The sequence below is a fragment of the Strix uralensis genome, chromosome 4, assembly GCF_047716275.1.
Source record: "Strix uralensis isolate ZFMK-TIS-50842 chromosome 4, bStrUra1, whole genome shotgun sequence".
Taxonomy (NCBI): Eukaryota; Metazoa; Chordata; class Aves; order Strigiformes; family Strigidae; genus Strix; species Strix uralensis.
The window spans coordinates 51,304,797-51,324,984 of record NC_133975.1 but is presented as its reverse complement, the minus strand read 5'-3'; the positions used below and the strand labels follow the sequence as shown (position 1 = coordinate 51,324,984).

Here is a 20,188-nt window from a genome sequence, read left to right as displayed (position 1 = left end):
GTATGCTGGAGCTTGGCAGAGAGCATGCCCATGCCTGCACTCCACTACATGTTGCAAGGTATAAAGGGAAGTCAAGTGCTTGAGAGTTGAAACAAAGGACTGCTGAGTCTCCTACCTGGGAAGGTATGTGTGACTGACATACTTCATGAGGTGCCCCAAAACATTATGACTCTTTTAGGAGAACATTCCCCAAAAGACGTAATTGTTTGCTGTAAGAATTCATACTTTCCCATCAATATGTAATTCCTTAGAAGAGTACTGTTGAAGCATGGGGCAGTTGGGCCAATACTGGCACAGGACATTAAACACGAAATAATGAGATGTGTTTGTAATTAAGCAGAAGCCTAATCTCTATGCTCAGACCTTGAGGTGAAAGATGTCTGCATCTCTTAATTTTATCTGGGAAATTAATAAGCTGTAGAAATTAATTCTTTTGTAATCCCATTTTGTTCAAGAATGCCCTAGTTTTCTGTCCTGTATGATACTTCTGTACATATTTACCTAATTGGGTTGAGTATCTGCAATGCTGTTAGCTTCCAGTACTTTTCTGTCAGTGATCTACTGCTGCTGCTGAAGGAGGAGTAGGTAGCTCTTATTGTTTTCTACCCAGCTCCAGGATGGCAGGTTGTTGGGCAGGACAGGATGGAGAGGAGGGCCTGGACCACCCCGAAGAGGAAGAGGGGAGAGAGGTCTCTAGCAGACCTAGCACACTTGAGGGACATCTCTCTGTGCAACAGTCAGAAACCCCAATTCCCTGGCATTAATGTAGTGCTCTGATATATCAGGAGTGGTTTTAAACATGGTTTTGACAGCCTTGGGTCGCTCCTGTGTAATCAAAGCTCACAGTGAGGTATTACCTCAGTGCAGGGCTACATTAGGAGTTTTCACCTTTTTCAGCAGAAGGACTCTGGCATCTGACCTAGACTATGAAGTGCTTTGCAAACACACTGCTATTCTTATTGGGTGTTTTATGTCACAAGGTACTAACAGTTCTTAAATAAATGTTATCATTAATTATATGTAATTATCAGGTACATTTTAGTGAAATGAGTGTATCTGCTCAGTTATCGTATGATCTTTGTTAGAAAAGAATAAAGGTTGTTCTTGGCAATGATAATCATTTGCTGTTTCATGAAAATGCCTGTGGTTTGTTCCCGTTCCATGCTCAGATGCCATGATATGGGTGGATTAGAAGAGGATGAAGGGCTACACAGAATGGTAGATGCAGAACTCCACCTTTAGCAGGCTCACAGGTGTGAAGTGAAGAATTAACCACACACACCAAGCCCGTAAGCTCCCCCCCCCCCCCCCCGCCCCCAGCAAGGACTGTAACCTTTAATAAATTTTCAGTTAGTTTCATTTGACACTAGAGCAGAGGTCTTCAGGGAGAAAATGAGAGACTTCTGGTTGCTTGGTAATTTTTGATACTATTTAAAATACCTCTCAGTATGTCTTCATACAGTTGACCTTAAAATGAAGATTGGTGTATTAAGTAGCAGCTACAGTTGTGACTATGTCTTCTAGAATGGCGGCTTACCAGCTTTTTAAATATTGAAAGACATGTTATGCCTGCTTAAAGGTATGATATTCCTCATCTCAGGAATTTTTGGAAGGTGCTGCTGTCATCTGAAATATGTGAAATATCAGTTGCAGTCAAAACATATTGCAGAGCATAAAATCTGTATCACCTTCTGTTCACAACTGTTATCTTAAGAAAATGGTATTCGTAAAGTTGGTATGTTCTTTTTTCTGACCAAAATAGGTGGATTAACTATATGTACCCATAATTCCCAGTAGTACATAACGTATGTGTTCTCTTGAAAATTGCCTCATTATTATAGCTGTGTGTCAAGGGCAAACTGCTAATTATGCAGTAGCAGAAAAACATACCTGTAATGCAGTCTTCGAGTAAATCCCAAAACAGTGGAGAAAGAAAGGAAGGGGCAGGAGAGAAGAGACTGGTCCTCTGAAAGAAGGTTGTAAGTCTGCAGGCAATATGCAGCCCATTACGTGTTTCTGTGAGGCTTATCTCATTTTTGCAAGAGCTTCTGTGCAGAGCTTCGGAGCAGGGCAGACAAACCTCCAGACCCTGGGAACCACACACATACTTTATCTTTACCTGGTTGAGAGCCATAAGACCCACACTGCAGACCTCGGGAGCCAGGGGAGGCAGCAGCTTTGGGACTAGGGTATAGGCAGGAGGGAACAGGGCTCCTGGGGCCTTACCAGACCCTCAGTGAGAGGGGGGCTAGGGTGGGCTTGCAACTCTGTGAAGCTCAGAGTCCCTGTTTAGGTCCTTCTTTCTTTCTGCTATCCAAGAGGAAAAAGTCTGCTGAAAACTCTGGTTCAGAAGGAGCATACATAACTGCAGTAGGAACTGGAGTGATTTTGGATGTGCCTAGAGGTGCTAAAACTTAAGTGCTTCAAATAACAGATTCAAATGGACTTCAGGAATAGGATATACTAAGATTTAAGTGGATGCAAAGGTAGGGAGGGCTTCTTGCAAGCAGTGTGCTTAGCCTTTCATGCTAAACTTCATATACAAGCAAAGAAAAGGAATAGCCTTCAGGGAGGAAGGAAAACACTTCCTGCAGCCAAAATGTGAGGCAGGGGATTGTTGATGGTGAACAGAAATGTCTTTCCTGATGCTGGCTCAGGGGTGCATGATTGTCACCATCCTGGATCTTTTGCCTGGGAAAGGGTGCTGAAATAGGCTTTGCTGTCAGTGGCTATTCTAGCACTTGCTGGAGCTGCATCTTTTTGCAGTCCTCATACTGTTTTGAAGGAGGATCCCTCAGTGGGAAGGCACCCTGCTGTCTGGGGTGCTGTTAGGCTCTGTGTGTGTTCCCTAGGTGGAAATATCAGAGGAGTGCGACTGGATACCCTTCCTTGCTAGTACTGGTTAGGTGCTGGGGAATGGGTGTGTATATGGCAGCCAAACTTTGTGGAAAACATTGTGCAGTTCTTGAGAGCCAAAGCTTAGACCAATCACAGCAGTTGTTCAGTAAGCAAGCCGCCTTCTCCAGTACTTTCTAGACATGTCTTTGTGTGCCAAAGATCATAAATCTCTGTTTGTGGCTGCAGTCACAGCTGCAATGAGATTTGCCAGCACAGATACCCCGTGCTGCCCTTCTAACATGTGCATGTTCTCAAAGAGAAGGTTTGTTTATATCAACCTTTTGTTCACAAAGATCCTTGTATCTGGTCTATGTCCTGCAAATAAAGGGATCACATGCTGTAGTAGCCTCCCTAAAATAAGGGGTGGGTTAATGTACACTGCTGCACCCTCTTCTTAATGGCACTGCATGTTCTTGCTGTTAATTGTTGAGGTATGAAAACACATGTATTTGTACACTGAGAAGTTTGTGCTTACTATAAACAGTTTCCCTATTTGTTGGCTTTCCTTTTAGCAGCTGTGGTTTAAAACCAAGGCAAGCCAAAATTTACCATTATTCTCTGGCACGTGATAAGAACTTGGGTGCCTGTTGTTGCCAGAACAAATCAAACAGGGGGGCTGGTGTTGTTTGCTTAGCTGACTATTTTTGTTTAGGTTTGGGGTTTTTTTGTTTTTGAAGTCTGTCATGCCAGTACATTCAGTCCCTATCCAAAGCAGTAATTTGCCTTATCACTGAGGAGCCTTGCTGCCAGGTTTACAGAAGGGATTGCAGCCAGCAGGGCTGCCCTCTGACAGGCGTGGATTCTTCGAGAAAACTGCTCAAGAAGGGAGAACTGGTCTAGGAAGAGGTCGGTGGGGAGGTGATGTGGGCAGTTGCCATCTGCATGGTTCAGCAGCAGCCTCTGGTGGGCCCTGCTCTGAGCCCTCAGAGAGGACTTTTTCTGTAAGGTATTGTTTCTGTTTGTCACTTTGTCTCTTTAGGTTGTGTTGAGTTAGTTTTTCCAAGCTGACTCATTTAACTTTGAGAGTACATTTGTCTCCACCCTCCTATGCAATCAATTCCCTTCTTTCTTGCATTGTGAGATGCTGGCAGTAGGAACTGCCTTGCATAATGAGTTGTTAAGAAAAGCATTCCGTTTTCTAAAAACACAGCCACAAAGACATGTGATTTATGTGTCTCTCCCAGGTAGGTGACTGTGAATGGCGAGTCAGGGTGTGGTCTCAGCTCTTCCTGGGTTCTTCTCCCCTATCTATAGCCACGATGTAATGGCAGTCACAGAAACATGTAATTATGTAGATTTTTTCCATGCAAGTCACCTGGGTGGATTTCAGTTTACTTTTCCAAGTATTTGCCCTCTCTCTTCCACCCTGCACAGGTTACTCCTTTAGATTAGGCTTTGTCCATTACACTGTTCTAACCTTCCGATTTACCTCTAGCCAGCTTATCTTTGCCCCTCTATGCAGGATTGACCTGGTGACAAATTATGGCTTGTGGGATGGAGAACATTTTGAATCTGATGCCCTGACCTGTGCCACGGAAGTGGAGCAACAAGAATCATAAATGAAACAAAGATCTGATGACTCTTAGATGTAGAAAGCAGCACTTTAATGCCATAATGTGCATATGGAAACAAAAGTTCTTTCAGTCCATGAGCCAAGTATATTAGCTTTTCCTGTTTCCTGGGACAGCATCCAGCAGCCTTAGAAACCAGAAAGGGACTAAGAAAGTTCACAGCAATTGAGTAATCAAGCTGAAAAAAACTGACTCCCCTTCTGTATCTCAGGCATGCCCTCTCAGCTACAAGGATTCTTTATTTTGTCCTCTTGTTCTTTTTTTTTGTATCAGCTTTTACTGTGAGGAGGAAGTCCCTTCATCTCATGAGGCTGGTGGCTTTCTGATACTAGCTGGGTCAGATAATAGTTTTTGCTGTAGGAAATAAGGTGCAAACAAAATTGTGCCAATTTTGAAGTCATTTTCAAACAAAAGGATCAGTGACCTCTTATGGGAGAATACACCATGGATAGTAAGGAATTTAAGCCAGCCTTGGAAATCTTTGTGCTTTTAATATTTGTGTCTGCAAATGCCAAGACACCCATCACTAACCTGTCTTACTAGCAACTAGGGAAGAGGCAGAGCCTCTGCACTGTGACTTATTTTTACTGCAGTAAGCAAGTAGTTCCCTCTCCTGTAGCTTCCTTAGCCTGTCTCCTGAAGTGCCTGGTGCTTTGTTCAGCTGAGGAGGTTCAGCATAGCGTGCCTTGTTTCCGGTAGCTTTGCAGAGCAAGCAGTTTTCTACCACCTGAAGCTGTGAGGTACTCCTTCCTGTGCAGCTTCCCAGAGGGGACCTGGGCCCACGTCCTGCAGGCAGTCCTCAGGAAGATCAGCGGGCAGAGGTCACCGAGTTCTCAGCCAGGCTTGTTTGCTGCTGCAATTTCCCGGTTCAGCTGAAAGAACTGTGCATTTGGACGTTGTGTTCAGCACGTTGCAGTGTAGGTTGATAAGAGTTCAGCTGTGACTTCCCATGACACACATGTATATTTTTAATCAAAGTGATCAGCTGGCTGTCTAATAAGAAGAGGCTGGGGGTGGTAGGACAGAGTTGTCACTCACTGCTCTTGTCACTTTGCTTGCATCTGTCTCTGAGCTGTTTCAGTGTTGTAAAATCCTCCTCTTTCACGGTCGGTGGCCATGAGAGATCATTTTATCTGTTGTGAGGAATGTGATCCTGAGCTGACTGCTTGTCTACAAATTGCACTTTCTCACATTGGCTCAGTGCCTTCCTCCTGGCCTTAGAAGGTTGCAGTTAGAAAGTGTGAAGATTTCTGTTCCGTTTCTGTACCAAAGCTTTCCTTTTCATCCTGCATCTGTTGCAAGAAGTGTATTTGCACGGGGGATGACTGCAAAGAGAAGCCACTAGGTAATTGCAAAGAAATTACTAAAGGCCACTTAGATGTTAATGACTTCCAGTCATTAAGACTTTGACAGGACTCCTGGAAACAAGAGATTCCACCATGAATTCCTCAGGCCCTTTCACAGTCTCCAAGCTCTCTGCATTCAGAAAGTTTGAGTCATGTAGGGAGGGATTAATATCTAATAAAATAACATTTTTATTGTCCTGCATTATGGTTAGGAACCACCTAACCACCATGAAATGATTACTCTCTGGGGAGCACTGCTAACAGTGCACCATGTTTTATAAAATTTATGGATGTTTCCTTCAAAAAAAACCACCCTGAAGCTTCAGAAAGTGTAAAATTGCAAGAAAGTCAAGTGACCAGCATTCTGAGAGGGCTACTAAGCATCACAGAAAATAAGTTTTCCTCTAAACTGTTGTTAGCTTTTGCTGGATTTATACCCCTTGGGTAGAAATACTTGGATTTTTCCCAGGACTGTGAAGGTGGGTTGGGAAGTTGTAAGCTTACAGACCTTTCTCTTGTTGTTCTGAGTGTTCCAGGTAACTAAGCATAGGGCATAGGCTTATGCTTAACTTTTGTTTCCCTTCAGTATCCACTTGTGCCACTCCTAACATTGCTCAGACTGGCCTGCAGCAGGACAGGAGCATGTTTCCGCAGCCTGGACACGTATAGGGTGGTTAGACTCAAAGCTTATGTTGCAAATGAGGGGCACAGCAGTGAGCTGCACTGATTGAGCCCAGCATCCTTGTACCTATCTGCGCATAAACAATAATTTGTGTTTCTTGATGTACACACAGCTGGGTGCAGGAAAAAGCCCTGGGACTGGCCTGAGAGGGCTGTGCTTTGGTCAAATACAGTCAGGTTTTAATAGATCTACTCAGGGTTGTCTTTTAGCCAGGATCTCCCTTGCTTCTGTGGCACGTGCATCTTCCAGCTCTAGGCAGAGAGATGGAGTTATTCTCACCCAGCTCACTCTTCTCTTAGTGCCTCCCAGCCAGAGTCAGTCTCTCCCGCCAAGTCATCTTTTCCAACCACCTCTCCTGGGAGCCAGGCCGGCCGCCTGGGGCACTTGTGCAAAGGGAGGAGGACTCCTTTCAGTCACGTCATTAGCTGAAGAAGAGGAGCTATTTCTAGAGGGTTTTTCTGGAGGGTGACTCTGCCAGACTGCCTCCCTTGCCAACACGGATGGCAGTTTATCTTTCAGTGGAGTAAAAAGCCGCGTGCACCAAACATGAATGGTGTGGCCTGTTCCTTTGCTTTGCTCAGCCCCTTCTGATACGGTTGTTATTTTTGTAAGGCTAAGGGTGAACTGCAGGCACTTCACTTGAAGATGCTTTAGAAAGCAGGAAACATGGTGGATGCAGAGGCATGGTGTTCAAAGGATAGTAATTTTGCAGAGGATTGGAAAGATGTTTTTGGAAGGTGGGAAAGTGTGAAACCAGTGACATTTTTGCAGGGAGTACCAGGGGCTCATTTAAAAATTTTTTGAATCCTTTTGCTGATAAATGAATGCTTTTTCTTCAGTGTTTTCTATGGCAAGCATTTTCATCGGTCTGAAACAGCTAAATTTTTAAAGGGCCTTTGTGCAGACTGTTTTATAAACATAAGTGTTTAGAGGAGTGGGAGAAATTTTGTTAAACATTAATATTTAGGAATGTTATTAGATTAGCAGAGTTTTGGAAAAAACCTGCTTTGAAAATAACTTGTACATGACCAGACTCTTTCTTGTTTGCTTGCTCTCCCATGCTTTGGCACTTGAACTAACTGGTGCAAATGAAGAACCTAGTGACCTGTTGCACAGCATGCTTTACCCTGTTCCCACAGCAGATTAGCTGGCACAACCATTCATTACTTGATGCTTTCCCAGAAAACCCTTTAGGAACCTACTCCCAATCCTCCCCCTTCTCCAGGAGGGAGGCCAAGAAATAATTTCTGGGCTATCCCATGGGGCGAGAGTCCTTTGGAACAAGTTAAAGCGGCTGACAAGCGGGTGTGGCAGTGGAGGCAAAGGACACTGCTGCTTAATGAAGAGCAGCCACAGCAGCTAATCCAGGTCTCCTAGGAGCTTGGGGTGTCCTTCTCGATGGGAAATGTGCTTGCATGCTTATCTGTTGGCTGAGATCAGGAACTCTGACAACCTGAAGCTCTGAGAAGCTTTCAGCTTGGTGCTTACTTTTCTCGTGTCCCAGCAAGTTTAAGGAACAATTCTGGAATATGTTTCCTCCTTAACAGATTTTAACTAGCTTTGTTTAAAAGGTAATTTGGACTCCAAGTTGCAGGAAGGAACAGAAGAGCTACAGTGCAAAAACCAGTATATTCCCCACAGATATGCCAACAATACTTGTATTCCTAGGCCAGTGCAAAATATAAAAGGGGTAAAATGAAGTCAGCTGATAGCAACCTGCTTCTCTTTTGGACAAGAGGAGTATTAGTTAAGAGAATGAGTAAGAAAATTCCACAAATTACATCTGAGCAGTTTATGTAAGGCTTGGTGTTCCTAAACAGAGGCAACCGTAAGTTGTAAGAACGTTAAAAATTCACCATCATCTTTGATGAATTGTGTCAGTAGTTAGTTATCCTCACCATTTAAAAATGTCTCATTTTTAATCATAATTTGTCTTTCTTTGACTCCCAGCTATTGCATCTTGTTAAGCTTGTGAGTACTAGGTCAAATATTAATGTTTCCTGCATGCATAGGCTGTTTTCTTTGGAAAGCACTAAACGTGTGGGGTTTAGTTCTTGTGCTCTTTTCATGGGTTGTCTCTGATCACTCTTCAGTTTTTCACAACTTGCTTGAGAATGGGAATTCCTGAACTGATCAGTCTTCTGTGGCAACCACCCCAGTAGGAAATACAGACATAACACACCTTTTCCATGGAATATCCGTGCTGATGCCTCTGAGGACAATGTTAGTTTCTTTAGCTACACAGTCACTCAGGGCTTCTATAGAAGTGCTGATCTTGCATGATATCGTATCCCCCTCATCCTGCATATAGTTCCCAGATTTGACTCTTATATGGCTATACTGAAACTTCTAATGATGGCTTGCAAACAATATACAAAAAGAACCACCAGTGTTATTTTACATTTCCTTTCAGATCATTGATAAAAGCATTAAGTGATAACAGGGCTGAGTACCAGCCTTGGAAAGTCACTGTTAGTACTTACCCACTTTCTGAGGATTCCTCTTTTACTAAATTACGGTTTTGGCATATTAGTTGCTCTTTCTTCCCCTTTGTGCTCTGTTGGACAGGACCTATTTAATCATGTCTGCTTTGTGTGGACATGAAGGGCTACAGTTTCCAAATATGGTTTCTTTTTACTTGTGACTTGCTTATTTTGTGCGTGTACACAAATCTTCCGGCCTGCAGGAGATTTTACAGGCTATTTATCATTTATAATTGCGGATGTTTATATGCACAGATACTCTAAAGAGAAAAATGCATGTATCAATGCATGTATTACACATACATTAAAATGGCATTTTAAATTTTGTATTGGTGGTATTTTGAAAGGTATGTTCTTTAATTTTCAGTCTGATGATATCTTTGCTTTGCATTTCATGTTTCTGCCAGGGGGAAATTATTGCGTAACTTAGTAAACATTGTGGGAATACATTGATGGTATTGAGCAGAACTCCAGCATCTTAAAAATCCTCAGATTTTATCAGACCAGGCAAGAGCTTTTTTAAAAAAATAGTATCTTATTTGTGTACGACAGTGCAGTGAAGCAAGGGATAACTGCTTTTCAGGAGGCAGACACAGCCACATCCTCGTAAAATCCATTATCTAGATCACATATATCTCATATCCTCTGGTGCTGTTCACAGATCCTCGTCTCTTGTTGGTTTATATGCTGAGGAAATTATTTGGTGTGCAGCTAAGTATGAAAAGGAAAGAAAGAGGAGAAAGCACTTCTGTAGTGATGATTGACAGGAGACTTCCTTTCCAAACGTGTGTTCATTCTTTAAATGTCGATGGTGGTGGAGAAAAGTGATTATTCACATTTAGTTCCAGCCAGTGTCTTTTTTCATTTGTTGAATCTCAGTAAAAAATTTGCAAATCAAATAGTTTGAACCCAGGTGTTGCCTTGGCATACATGCTGAAGTGTAGTAATATGTGTTGGTATTTTAGGGGGCTTTATCATTTTTGTTGTTACTTCTTGTCTGTTTTCCTGAAGTGTTTGCAATACACTGAGGAGCACACAGTCAGTGGAGAGGATGCTGCGCGGGTCCTGAGAGAGGGGTTTTTTTCCCCACCCGCTGTATGTTTGGTGGCGCCATAGTCACTGAGGTGCATTGTTGCTACCAACAGATGAGTTTGGCCTTTCTGAGCAATAGGAATACAAGAATTGTATGACACTTACAGAAGAGATTTTGTTTTCCATGTTTAACATGGAAGAAGAAATCAACAAGTACAAACAAATCCAAAACAAAATGTTGTATAATCACAGGTTTTATATGTGATAACCCAGTTTGAATTGCGCAAGTTAAAAAGGGCATAAGGGGGGTGGTGGGGGTGGGTGGGTGTAGGAATTCCTGCCTCTGTCAAGTAGCAAGTTGGCTTTAACATGGACATTCATGAGAAGGAAGTGGATTTGTTTGGAGATAAGACTGCAGTTTTCTGGCAGCTTTTGTCTGCCTAGTTTGTGCCACAAATACATTGCTTGTGGTCCATACCCATGAACAGGGGAGGTGAAGAATTAAGGAGTTGTGTGCTCGTTTAGCAGGGTGAGATATTCAGAGGGCCCACTGAGGTGATGCAAACTGAAGTAAGGTGACGTGCACCGTGGGGCGATTTCCCCCTGTTTGAGTAGCAGGTACTACTGTTCTTACCAACGGTTGGCCACTGTGCCCCAAGGTACTGTTTTAAATTTCACTCTCTTTGACATTTCTCCATGTTAAAATCTCTTACTGCAATATCTGCAGCTGCTCCAGAAATGGTTAAAAACTTGGGAAACGAGCCATGCTAGCAAAAGTCCCCCAGCTGAATTTTTCATCTTCAATCCCCTTCCTTTTAATGGCTGTTGAAGTTGCATGCCCGTGGGTGTGCCGGGAAACGTCAGCTAGGGTACCTCTTCACAGTCGTGATGTTTTTTGGCAATGTTAAAGAGGCAGATGAGGAAGGAGGGGAGAAAACTGATACCCCATTAAGGGGACTCCAAAAGAAGAGAACAGAAACAAAAGGTGGATCTGAAGGTGCTGATGTCACAGGGAGCCCTGGGCAACTTTAATGTTCTTCCAATGCATCTGGTTGATTTTAGCATGATGCCATGAACAAACCTTCTTCACTGATGCTAATTTATAAATTAATCTTTCTGGTTATTACAGCATCTCTTTTTGTTAGTGAATTCTTTGTTGAGGATCTTAGTACTTTTAAGCTCATTTATCCAGGCAAGTCCCATGGAAGTTACAACAAAATAGCTGGAGTATACATTCAGAGTACAGCAGCTATTTGAGTTATTCCATTTCTGTTTATTCAGCAAGCTGCTCTGGAGAACCCTGACTCCTTCCCTATGTAGATGGGTCCTTAGTTAAATGTGGAAAATTATTTTTTTTATTGGCATCCTGATGGTAACGCTCAGTTTATAGAAGTGTAATAAACTACGAATAATTGTGTGTGTATAAAAAAAGACTGGCCATGAAGAGGCAGTTTGATTTATTGTTGAATTGTGAAACCATACAAGGTGCTTTTGTTTTATACTGAAGCAGTTTTATGTATCAGAGTAAAATCTTTCTCTCATGGTTTTAGTTGCTTAAGCGCACATACAGCGCATTTAATTTAACAGGAAGTCATCAAGATACTCATTTAATTGCCACAGATAAGAGCAGCCCAGATCCGTGATGGCAGAATGCTTTATCAGCATTGCTGACTTTCCTAAAAAGGGGCCCTGTGCTGTGCCTGGCGTGACTGTGGCGCAGCAGAACAGGCTTGTGCTGAGGCAACGGGCAGAAGCATTACTAATGCACTTCTTCCAGTCAGCCTGCTGACAGGAGCAAATATTAAACAGTTCAGCGTACTGAAGCGGAGCCACTTCTCAATTGACCTCTGCATCTCTACTTCATGCCACCGCTTTCTGACGCTGCAGCTGCCCACTGCCCCTTTTTTTTGGCAGAAAACTCCCCTGCCTCCTGCTGGGAAATGTCAGGATCTGTTAGGCGTCCCTGTGAAATGTCTGATACACTTCTGCTAACCTCTGAGTGTCTGCTGCTTCTCCAGAAAGCTGATGTGGCTCGTGTTTAATTCGTATGATCTACATCTGCATGGAAATCTTAAACATAGAGGTACTAAGTTCTTGCCACAGCTTTCTCCCAGACCAGTGCCAGTCCTCACTGGGGTTAAAGGTGATGGTGCTTTTAATATTGACTTGAATTTTTGAAGATTGGCATGTCCAACTGTGCCAGAATTAGCCATTAGGCTTTTACCACCTAAAATGTTGAAGGGACCTATTCCCTTATGCCCCTTTATCAGTTTGAGATTGTCCCCTTCCCCGTCACAAAAAGTGTGCAATGTGGTAACATCGTTCACAGGTAGGGCAGCAGCAGAAGTGTTTCTGTTCAGTGTTGAGCAAGGTTGAAGGCAATTCCTTAGGTGTTCTGGGCAGAGGACGTGCAAAGGTGAAAAATAAAACTTTTGGGTATGCTCCTTCAGCCATCAAATGTTTCAGTGCAAGACCTTCTTAGGGATTTTGTACTGTTTGTTTTCCAAGGCTGCCACATCCCAGGAAGTGGCACACCTGTTGTGTGGAGTTCTTCTGTTAGCGCTCTTCCAGCCCCAAATTTCCACCAAATAAAATGGTGGCATTCATTGTTTCAGAGCAGTAGTTGGTGAGCAGCTAACAGATGTATAAGCAGGAGTGCTTGCAGATGACCCACGGGGAACATCAGTACAAATAAATTTGGCTTCTGCAACACTTACCTCTTCATTTCAAATGCTAAGGGAAGAGTTCTTGTATGCTCTTTGCTGTGTGTCCAAATCGGTTGGCCAACTATGGCACAAACGCTCTGAACGCCAGTAGCATCTACTGCAACGCAAAGGGATGGTAAGTTCAATGGACCAGTTGTGCCAGCACCTATAGACACCTATATGTGGTGAGGGCATGTGTAGGCAGTGGTGTGGCCCAGTGCAGCTTGCCGAGGGGCAGTAGCCCGGCGATGGTATGGAGTTTGGGGTGGGCTGGGTGCCTGCCGAGCACCCTGCCCGTGGGCACCCAACCCGCCCCGGAGAGGATGCAGCGCGGCCGTGGGGAGGGAAGCTGTGGGTGACTACACTGAGCACCCTGGGTGACATTTAGGAAGGAGGCGGGTGTGTTATAGTTCCTAAAAGGGATACAGAAGACCTTGTGGGGTGTGTTTGTTAGGTAGCCTGTAGTAATTAGCCCTCAGCTTGTGGCATTTCTTGCAGGTCCAGGACCAACGGGACATCATAAACCTCTTTGGGTTAACCTGTACCGCCCGGGGCCGGGGCCGGGGCGGGGGTACCTCGCCCCCCGCTGGCAGCGAGAGGGGGCCGGGCCGGGCCCGGACCCTCGGCGGCGGGGCGGGGCGGGTCGCCGTCAGCCGCCAACCCGGGGCTGGCGGCCCCTTCGCCCCTCCCCGGGGCCGGGCCGGGCCGGGCCGCCGGCCCCCCGCGGCGAGGCGCTGGCTGGCGGCGCTGCGGGCGCGGCGAGAGGAGAGGAGAGGGAAGGGAAGGGAAGCAGAGCGGAGAGGCGGGCGGCTGGCTGGCTGGCTGGCTGCTGGCTGGGCGAGCGGCGGCCCCATGGCCAGCATGGCTTGCGAAGTCATGCCCCTGCAGAGGTACGTGTCCGGCCAGGGCTGACCCCGGCCCAAAACGCGGCGCGGGGCTTACGCCGGGCGGCCCTGGGGCACGGGGGGAGCCGGGGCTCCGGCCCTGCCGGGAAGGGCAGCGCCGCTCTGGGCCGGCTGCCCGGGCGGTGTAACAAGTCCATTTATTAACGGGGATCTGAGGGTGGGGGAGATCTCTGGCTTCCTCTTGCGGGGCGGGGGCAGGGCGGCTCGATGTGGCGCCCCGAAATCCACGCAGCCCTCTCGTGGCGGTGAGCCTGCCGCCGGGTGGGAGCAGCTCAGAGGTTTGCAGGGATTTAGGTGCTCCGGGGCCATCCCCTCCCGGGCAGCGGAGGTGGGCTGACGGCTCCCTGCGCCCCAGCAAACCTTTCCCCCGGCGCTTCACTGCGGCAGCGGCCGTAATGCGGTAAAGGGAGCCCGGCCCGGCTTGCCCCTGTGCACACACCCCACCTATAGCTTGTCTGCTTACACACCCAGCGTGGTCTGCCTTTGCAGCAGCATGGGCGAGAGGTTTAGTTTTCGGAGGAAAAGGGCTGTTTCGTTTCCAGGGTGTGGAGACACACCTCCCTTCAGCACCAGCTGGGAGTGCGTACCTGTGCTGGCATGTGCTCCTGCCACGGTATGGCAGGGAGAACTGCAGCCAGGCTTTTGAAATGGCAGGGCACAGACCCTCTGCGGGGGGCGGGGAGTGTACACAGTCCTCCTACCGAGTCATTAATTTTTAAATTTTTTTGTATTGCTCTTTCAGCTCTCAAAATTAAGAGGTTCATACCTCCTCTAGCCTTATTCGAACGGGCTGGATATCAATCTTTATGTAATCTACAAACCAGTAAATAAGTCATTTAGCGTGCCATTTCAGCACTGTGGTGGTGCTGTTTCAGCAGAAGCGGCAGAGTTGCTGCTTACTTGGACACAATAAAATAGTAACTGAAATTGCTGCCTACACTGTTACTGTCTTGATAAAGCGCAGGGTCCTCTGCAGATAGAGGTGGAGGAAGTCTCTTTTGCAGAAATGCGGTCGCGGGGTTCCATGTTGGTGACTGCAGAGAAGCAGAAATGCAGTTTGAATGTCTTAAAGAAGTAGTCATAGTGCATCATTCCTATTTGAAGGACCAGTCTCACATAATATTTTTAACCTTTTTGTGTTCCCGAGGATCTGACTGTGGTAGCAGCAGAACAAGTGGTTGTTATTGTGCTCTTGACTGTTCACTCCAGGGGAAGATAGGTTTCACAGGGTAGCTCTAATTAGGCTCTTTGTTTTTTGTTGTTGCAAGGATTAACTCTTGATCAGTTAGAAATGCACTCTGCACTTCAAAAGTGAAGCTTTTTCTTCTAACTCCCATTAAGCCTTGAGCATGGTACAGAATTGTTTTGAGTTTTTCAGTTAAAAAAAACGATTCATAAAATTCTGGCTTCTTTTCCACCTCCTTGATCTATTTTTAGTATGTGTATACTGTATTTTCAGCACCTAATTTTCTTTGGACCTAGGGGCAGACAAGCACAGACTCCCAGATCCCTTTACAAGCGGCATCCTCCAGGTTGCACCTTTATTTTCCTATTCTTGGAACACTTTCTCCTCCCTTCTTAGTGCAGAGTTTTGCTGCAGAAGAGGTTCTTGCTGGCTTTGAGCATTTTTTTGTCAGCTTCAGGAAAGATGATGCCTGGCAGTAGTTAGTACCAGTGCGAGTAGCAGTATGCTTGTGGTTCCTGTGAGGTGGACAGGCTGATGCTGCTGTTCCAGCTGAGGGCATGGGCAGCTCGCAGTGCACGATTCCTGTTGGTGGCTCTAAAGCAGACTAGTGGCAACCTCCAGGTGCTGCGGTGCGGGGCACTTCCCAAACCAAGAGCATCCGTAGTCCTCTCTCAAGAAAGGGAATGAACTGCCAGTAGTAATCGCACTTGATTCCCTTCCTGGGTGGGTGAACTCCCTCCTGCCCGTTTCCTGCAGGTGCCCCGCTCTGTGCTCTCTGTGGGCCACAAGCTGGCCATGCTGCCCCTGCCATGGGGCTGTGCATCTCTGTGTGACTGGTGTGCAAAACTTGGGAGAGGGAGAAAGGCCCCATTTAAGAAGCTGTGACATTTAAATAGCATTTGTCGCTAGAGCAACAAAGTGTTTTATCTACCAAGGTATCTGTAAGCTGTGAGTCTGTCTTCCTAAAAATTGTATAATGTGCTTGCATAGAGCCATATGTACTATACAGTGTGATTTTATTCTATATATAGATGTCTGTGGAATGGTGCATGGTGGGATGTGGTGGCCTGCTGCGAGGGAGTGACAATGGGGATTGTCAGGGTTATATTTCGTTGCACAGGAAGAGGTGGAAGGCCGAGTGTGCAATAGGTACTATATTGCCCAAGCACTGTAAAAGGCACCTGTGAATGTCACACAGGTTGCATTACTGATTTTCCAACAACCTATCCAGAGACAGTAATTGTCTCTCCTATTGCTAATAGGCTGAGAACTTTGCTGAATAGCATTAGCTTACTTTAATAACCTAGATTCCTAGTTAGAGCATTACTAACGCTGTTAATGTATGTTTTAATTAATTTATTCTATCGCAGTCTATTGCAGATTTAACAAAAGCTGTGCAAAGCTGAAACCTGTGGCGGCCACCTTTGCCAATCATATCTGCCAGTTTCCGTAGGAGATAAGAAAGGCAGGTACACACTTGGGCCTCATTTGTGATCGGTGGCCTCTCTTGCTTTGCTCTTTGCTGAATCGAATCAAGGCAGAGGAAGAATGAAGCCATCATAAATATATTTATAAAGCATATCTGACAGAAGTAGGGAGTGTCACTGATCTGTTTCTTACCTGTACAGCAGCAGTTTTCTGCACGGGCTGTCTCGCTTGCAGTCATCATTGGGAGTTGTTTGATTTACCTTATTGGTTTGTTTGCTTGGGGTCTTTCACAAATACCCAGTATTTTAGCCTGAGAACACCATTTGTATTCCACTTTCTTCTTTTTTTTGAATGACTGCTGTGTTCTCTTTAACAGATTAGTGAGTGTTTGTGTGTGTAAAGTTGTAGCGTAAATAAGTCTGATCCTTTGGACTTTGTTATCACTTTCTCTCCAAGGTACTGGGAGTGCTTGACAAGCCCTAGTAAAGTATGTTCTCGAATATGTATGTGAAGTGAAATATGTTCTCTGAGGGTGGAGAGAACTTGTATCTGATTTTTTGTTTGTTTGTTTGTTTTGGGTTTGGGTGTTTTTTTCTGGTGGAAGAATGAAGAGAAATTCAAACCTGTGGTTCTCATCTTCCTCAAGTCATAGTCATAGCCTATTACAAAATGCTATGTGAATTTTTGGCCTTCCAGGCTCACATTTGACCCACAGCTGAGTACCCTGTCGTGTCACAGCTGTGATGTGATGGGTGTAGGAGCCTGTGGAAGCTCTTCCTGGGTACCACTGGGTGGGCGGGGAGGGGGGGGCTTGGACTAAAAGAGGAAATTGATGTGGAAATTTTCTGTGGTGTTTGCCTCCAGGGTGTCCACCTGATTAAGCAAGAAAATACGAATATTTACCTAAAAACTGGGCTCTTCAGATACCTTTATTTGAAGCATGCAAGCTTTTAACAAACAATTCCGAAATCGAAATCGCTGGTTACCTAGTAACAGTTCTTCACCATTATAATGCAACAGGTATGTGTGCATTATGCAACTTCACACTGTTAAATTCTGAGAAGAGGTGAGACTTTGGCTGATACATGCATTCCGCCTCTTTCTGACCCATTTTCTAGTTTTATCCTAGTGAGGACTATTGCCAAACCACAAGTAGAAGAAAAGACACTGCCCTGTCTTTCATAATAAGCCCCAACTAGTTTAAGAAGTAAAACAACAAAAGCAAGCTGTTTAACATTGACGTCATTTTATAAAAGATAAACATATTTGCAATCCAGGAGGATAGTGAGTAGAAAATAATTATACAAAATTATGCTGTCAAGGGCTCCAGTAGATTCAGATATGTTAATATAAATGGAAAATCAGTCTCTCGCTCATCATGGCATTTAATCAGCAAGAAGTTCAGCTCATTTCAGCTTGCCATGGGATAGCCTGTACTTCCCTGATGTTGCTTTGAAGTGGGAGGAGGTGTGCAAAATGGCTTCAGTGGTTTGTTTTTTTTTTTTTCCATTCAGGCGACATGCCTCAGTCTCGGTGTCCCCTCACACACAGCCTGCGCAGTTATGCCTGTGGATAATGCAGTATATTCTCAATGTATATGGCTGTGCTGTATGTTAGTGTTTCCTAAAATTAAAAGGCTCATACTCTAGGCTTGAGTGCTCATGCCTTAATCTTGGCTGTGGAAAACAGACCCAGAAATAGCATGTGCTCCTCAGATGTGTGCCATAGTTCCTATTCACCTCAGCTTGTCTCTATGAAATAGTAATACTGGTATTTTGAATGCCAGATAAAACAGGAGACAGAAGCTCGTGTTTTTGGAAGACTAATAGGGAGCTCTTCCCACAAAGAGGTCCGTTTCTACAGCGCTGCAGTTACATTGCTGTGCACTGTCATCTCGCAGGCTTAAGACATGACTTAGTTGAGAGACCTTTAGTAAAAACACTGCTGAAGAAACAACTTTGGGGAAGATGGCGTGATCCTTCGGAGATTAATATTTAAACCAATACCAATGCACCCCCGCCCAAGTTATTGGAGATATTTTACGGAGTATGTGAGTTCAGAATAAAGAAGCTGGGTTGTCTGCCTAGTTTTTTGACATGCGGCTCATTTGGCGGGTAGCTTACACAGGTACTTAAGCATGAGCTTAACTTGGTTTCAGTGGTAAATATGGTTAGATATTAAGTGTAACTATTGTGAAGACTGGAGATAAATATCTGAAACGACGTGTTATGGTTTTGGCTATAAAAACTACTCTTCAGGGAGAATGCAAATGTTTGGAAATAACTCTCACAGAGTTATTTCCAAATGCTGTTAAGCATTTGTTTCTTAGACAGTTACTATATAGCGCATTCCTCCTCCCTCCCCTTCTGATTAAGGGTATAGAGCAAGGGTGGCATTGCTCAACAACTGATGGTAAGTGCTGACTTTTAATGATGGCCATTGTATCACCACAGTGTTATCATGTTAGATTAAATTTATAGTTACTCTTGCATCAAGGATGTTGTTATTCTTTCTTTTTTTGCATAACATACCTCAGTATTTATTTGAAGGAAATCTGTTTTGAAGGCTTTATTTGAAGGAAGAAGCTTATATTGCCTGCTACTTCTCATTTACAGAAACATTACCTTTTACCCACTGCTGTGAAGCACGTTATGAGTAAATCACTCTATTGAGAAAATAAGTATGCAGTAAATTTTCATGAGCAGTTTCAATCTTGCATTTGTCGCAAGCTTGAAATAACTTTTATGAGGAAATGATTTGGGGGGGAAAAAAACAAGTGCTGAAAAAATTGTGAATAGGACAAGACATTCAGCAAAAAGCAGTACTGTGGCCTCAAAATTGATGTTTCCTTGAAGCTATTTTTAGGTTGTTAATGTTGAATATCAGAATAAGTAAATAATATTGTTCAAATCCTCTGCAATTGCAAAAATGACATGTCTGTTAATCCAAGGTAGCACAGTGGTTCTAAATGGTGAGAAGAAAACAAGAGGGAGATAACTTTGAAGTCTTAACAAGTCACCCAAGCTTAGCCTTCCTTCTCCTCCCCCAAAAGCTGCATTAACTTTTGATAGCATTAGTAATTTGACGCCACTGAATTTTCAATGCATTTTTGTTTGATTGCATTAAAATTAGAAGCAGCTATCTCATTGCCTGAAAAACATATTCTCAGTAAAATAATTAATTTCTTTTGAAGTCCAGACTATCTGTGGTGGAATAGAAAGCGAGCCATTTCTTTATCTAATTTTTGAGGTCAGAACAAATAGAGCCTATGGCAAGGCATTAGGAAAACATGACCTTGGCAGAGCAGCATGACCCCGCCAGCGTCTAGGCCCTTCATCTCTGGTGCAAAATGTTGACACTTGAATCAAAGTACATTTTCATGATTGTAAAAAAAAAAAAAACAAAACACAAAAAAACCAACCAAAACAACAAAAAAACCCCAACAAACTACCCTGTATTTTTCTAATTTAATCAACTAAATGTCCCGTTTAACTTTTGAAAAGAGATGTGGAGTAGGAAAGCAGCAGTAGCTTTACAGTGGAGGTTCCAGTGCCAGCAAGTGAGGATGGAAGAACTGCTGATAATTAAGTGCAAATAAACAAGGGGAAGGGGCCCTGAGCCACCCTCTGACCTGGGGTGAAAGTTCAGGCATTGAGGGGGGTATCCCATATGAATGTAAATAAATTGGGAACTCTCCATCTAAACGGGTGTTTTACAGCTTCAGCTCTGGAACAGACTGAGCAGCAGCTCCCTTACTCTTTCTGAAGGGCAAGATGAGACATTAAAAAAAAGGAAAACCATCATTGCGTATTTGAGAATACAGTGGGTGAACGGTTGCCTGTAACATTCCTGTTGCAAAAGGGGGAGGCAAAAAAAGGTAACTGCGGTTCTGTAATGGAAATTTATCGTTTAACAGTTAGAGTTCACTCAAGCTTTCTTATTTCCTTCTTTA

At 44.3% G+C, this 20,188-nt stretch overlaps 1 protein-coding gene across 10 annotated transcripts in view; it reads left to right on the top strand.

Moving 5' to 3' along the window:
* The window catches only part of FAM13A (family with sequence similarity 13 member A), a 142,243-nt gene that overhangs the window by 64,207 nt on the left and 57,848 nt on the right, over window positions 1–20,188 (top strand). Inside the window, exon 1 of one of the 10 annotated variants that reach the window (XM_074866739.1) lies at window positions 13,503–13,607. The exons of 8 other annotated variants lie outside the window; for them this stretch is intronic. In XM_074866739.1, coding sequence (XP_074722840.1) covers window positions 13,570–13,607 — 38 coding nt within the window. In that variant the 5' untranslated portion in view covers window positions 13,503–13,569. Of the gene's footprint in view, window positions 1–13,502; window positions 13,608–20,188 lie in introns of those variants that run through there. One more of the 10 variants, XM_074866738.1, reaches the window with a different exon arrangement.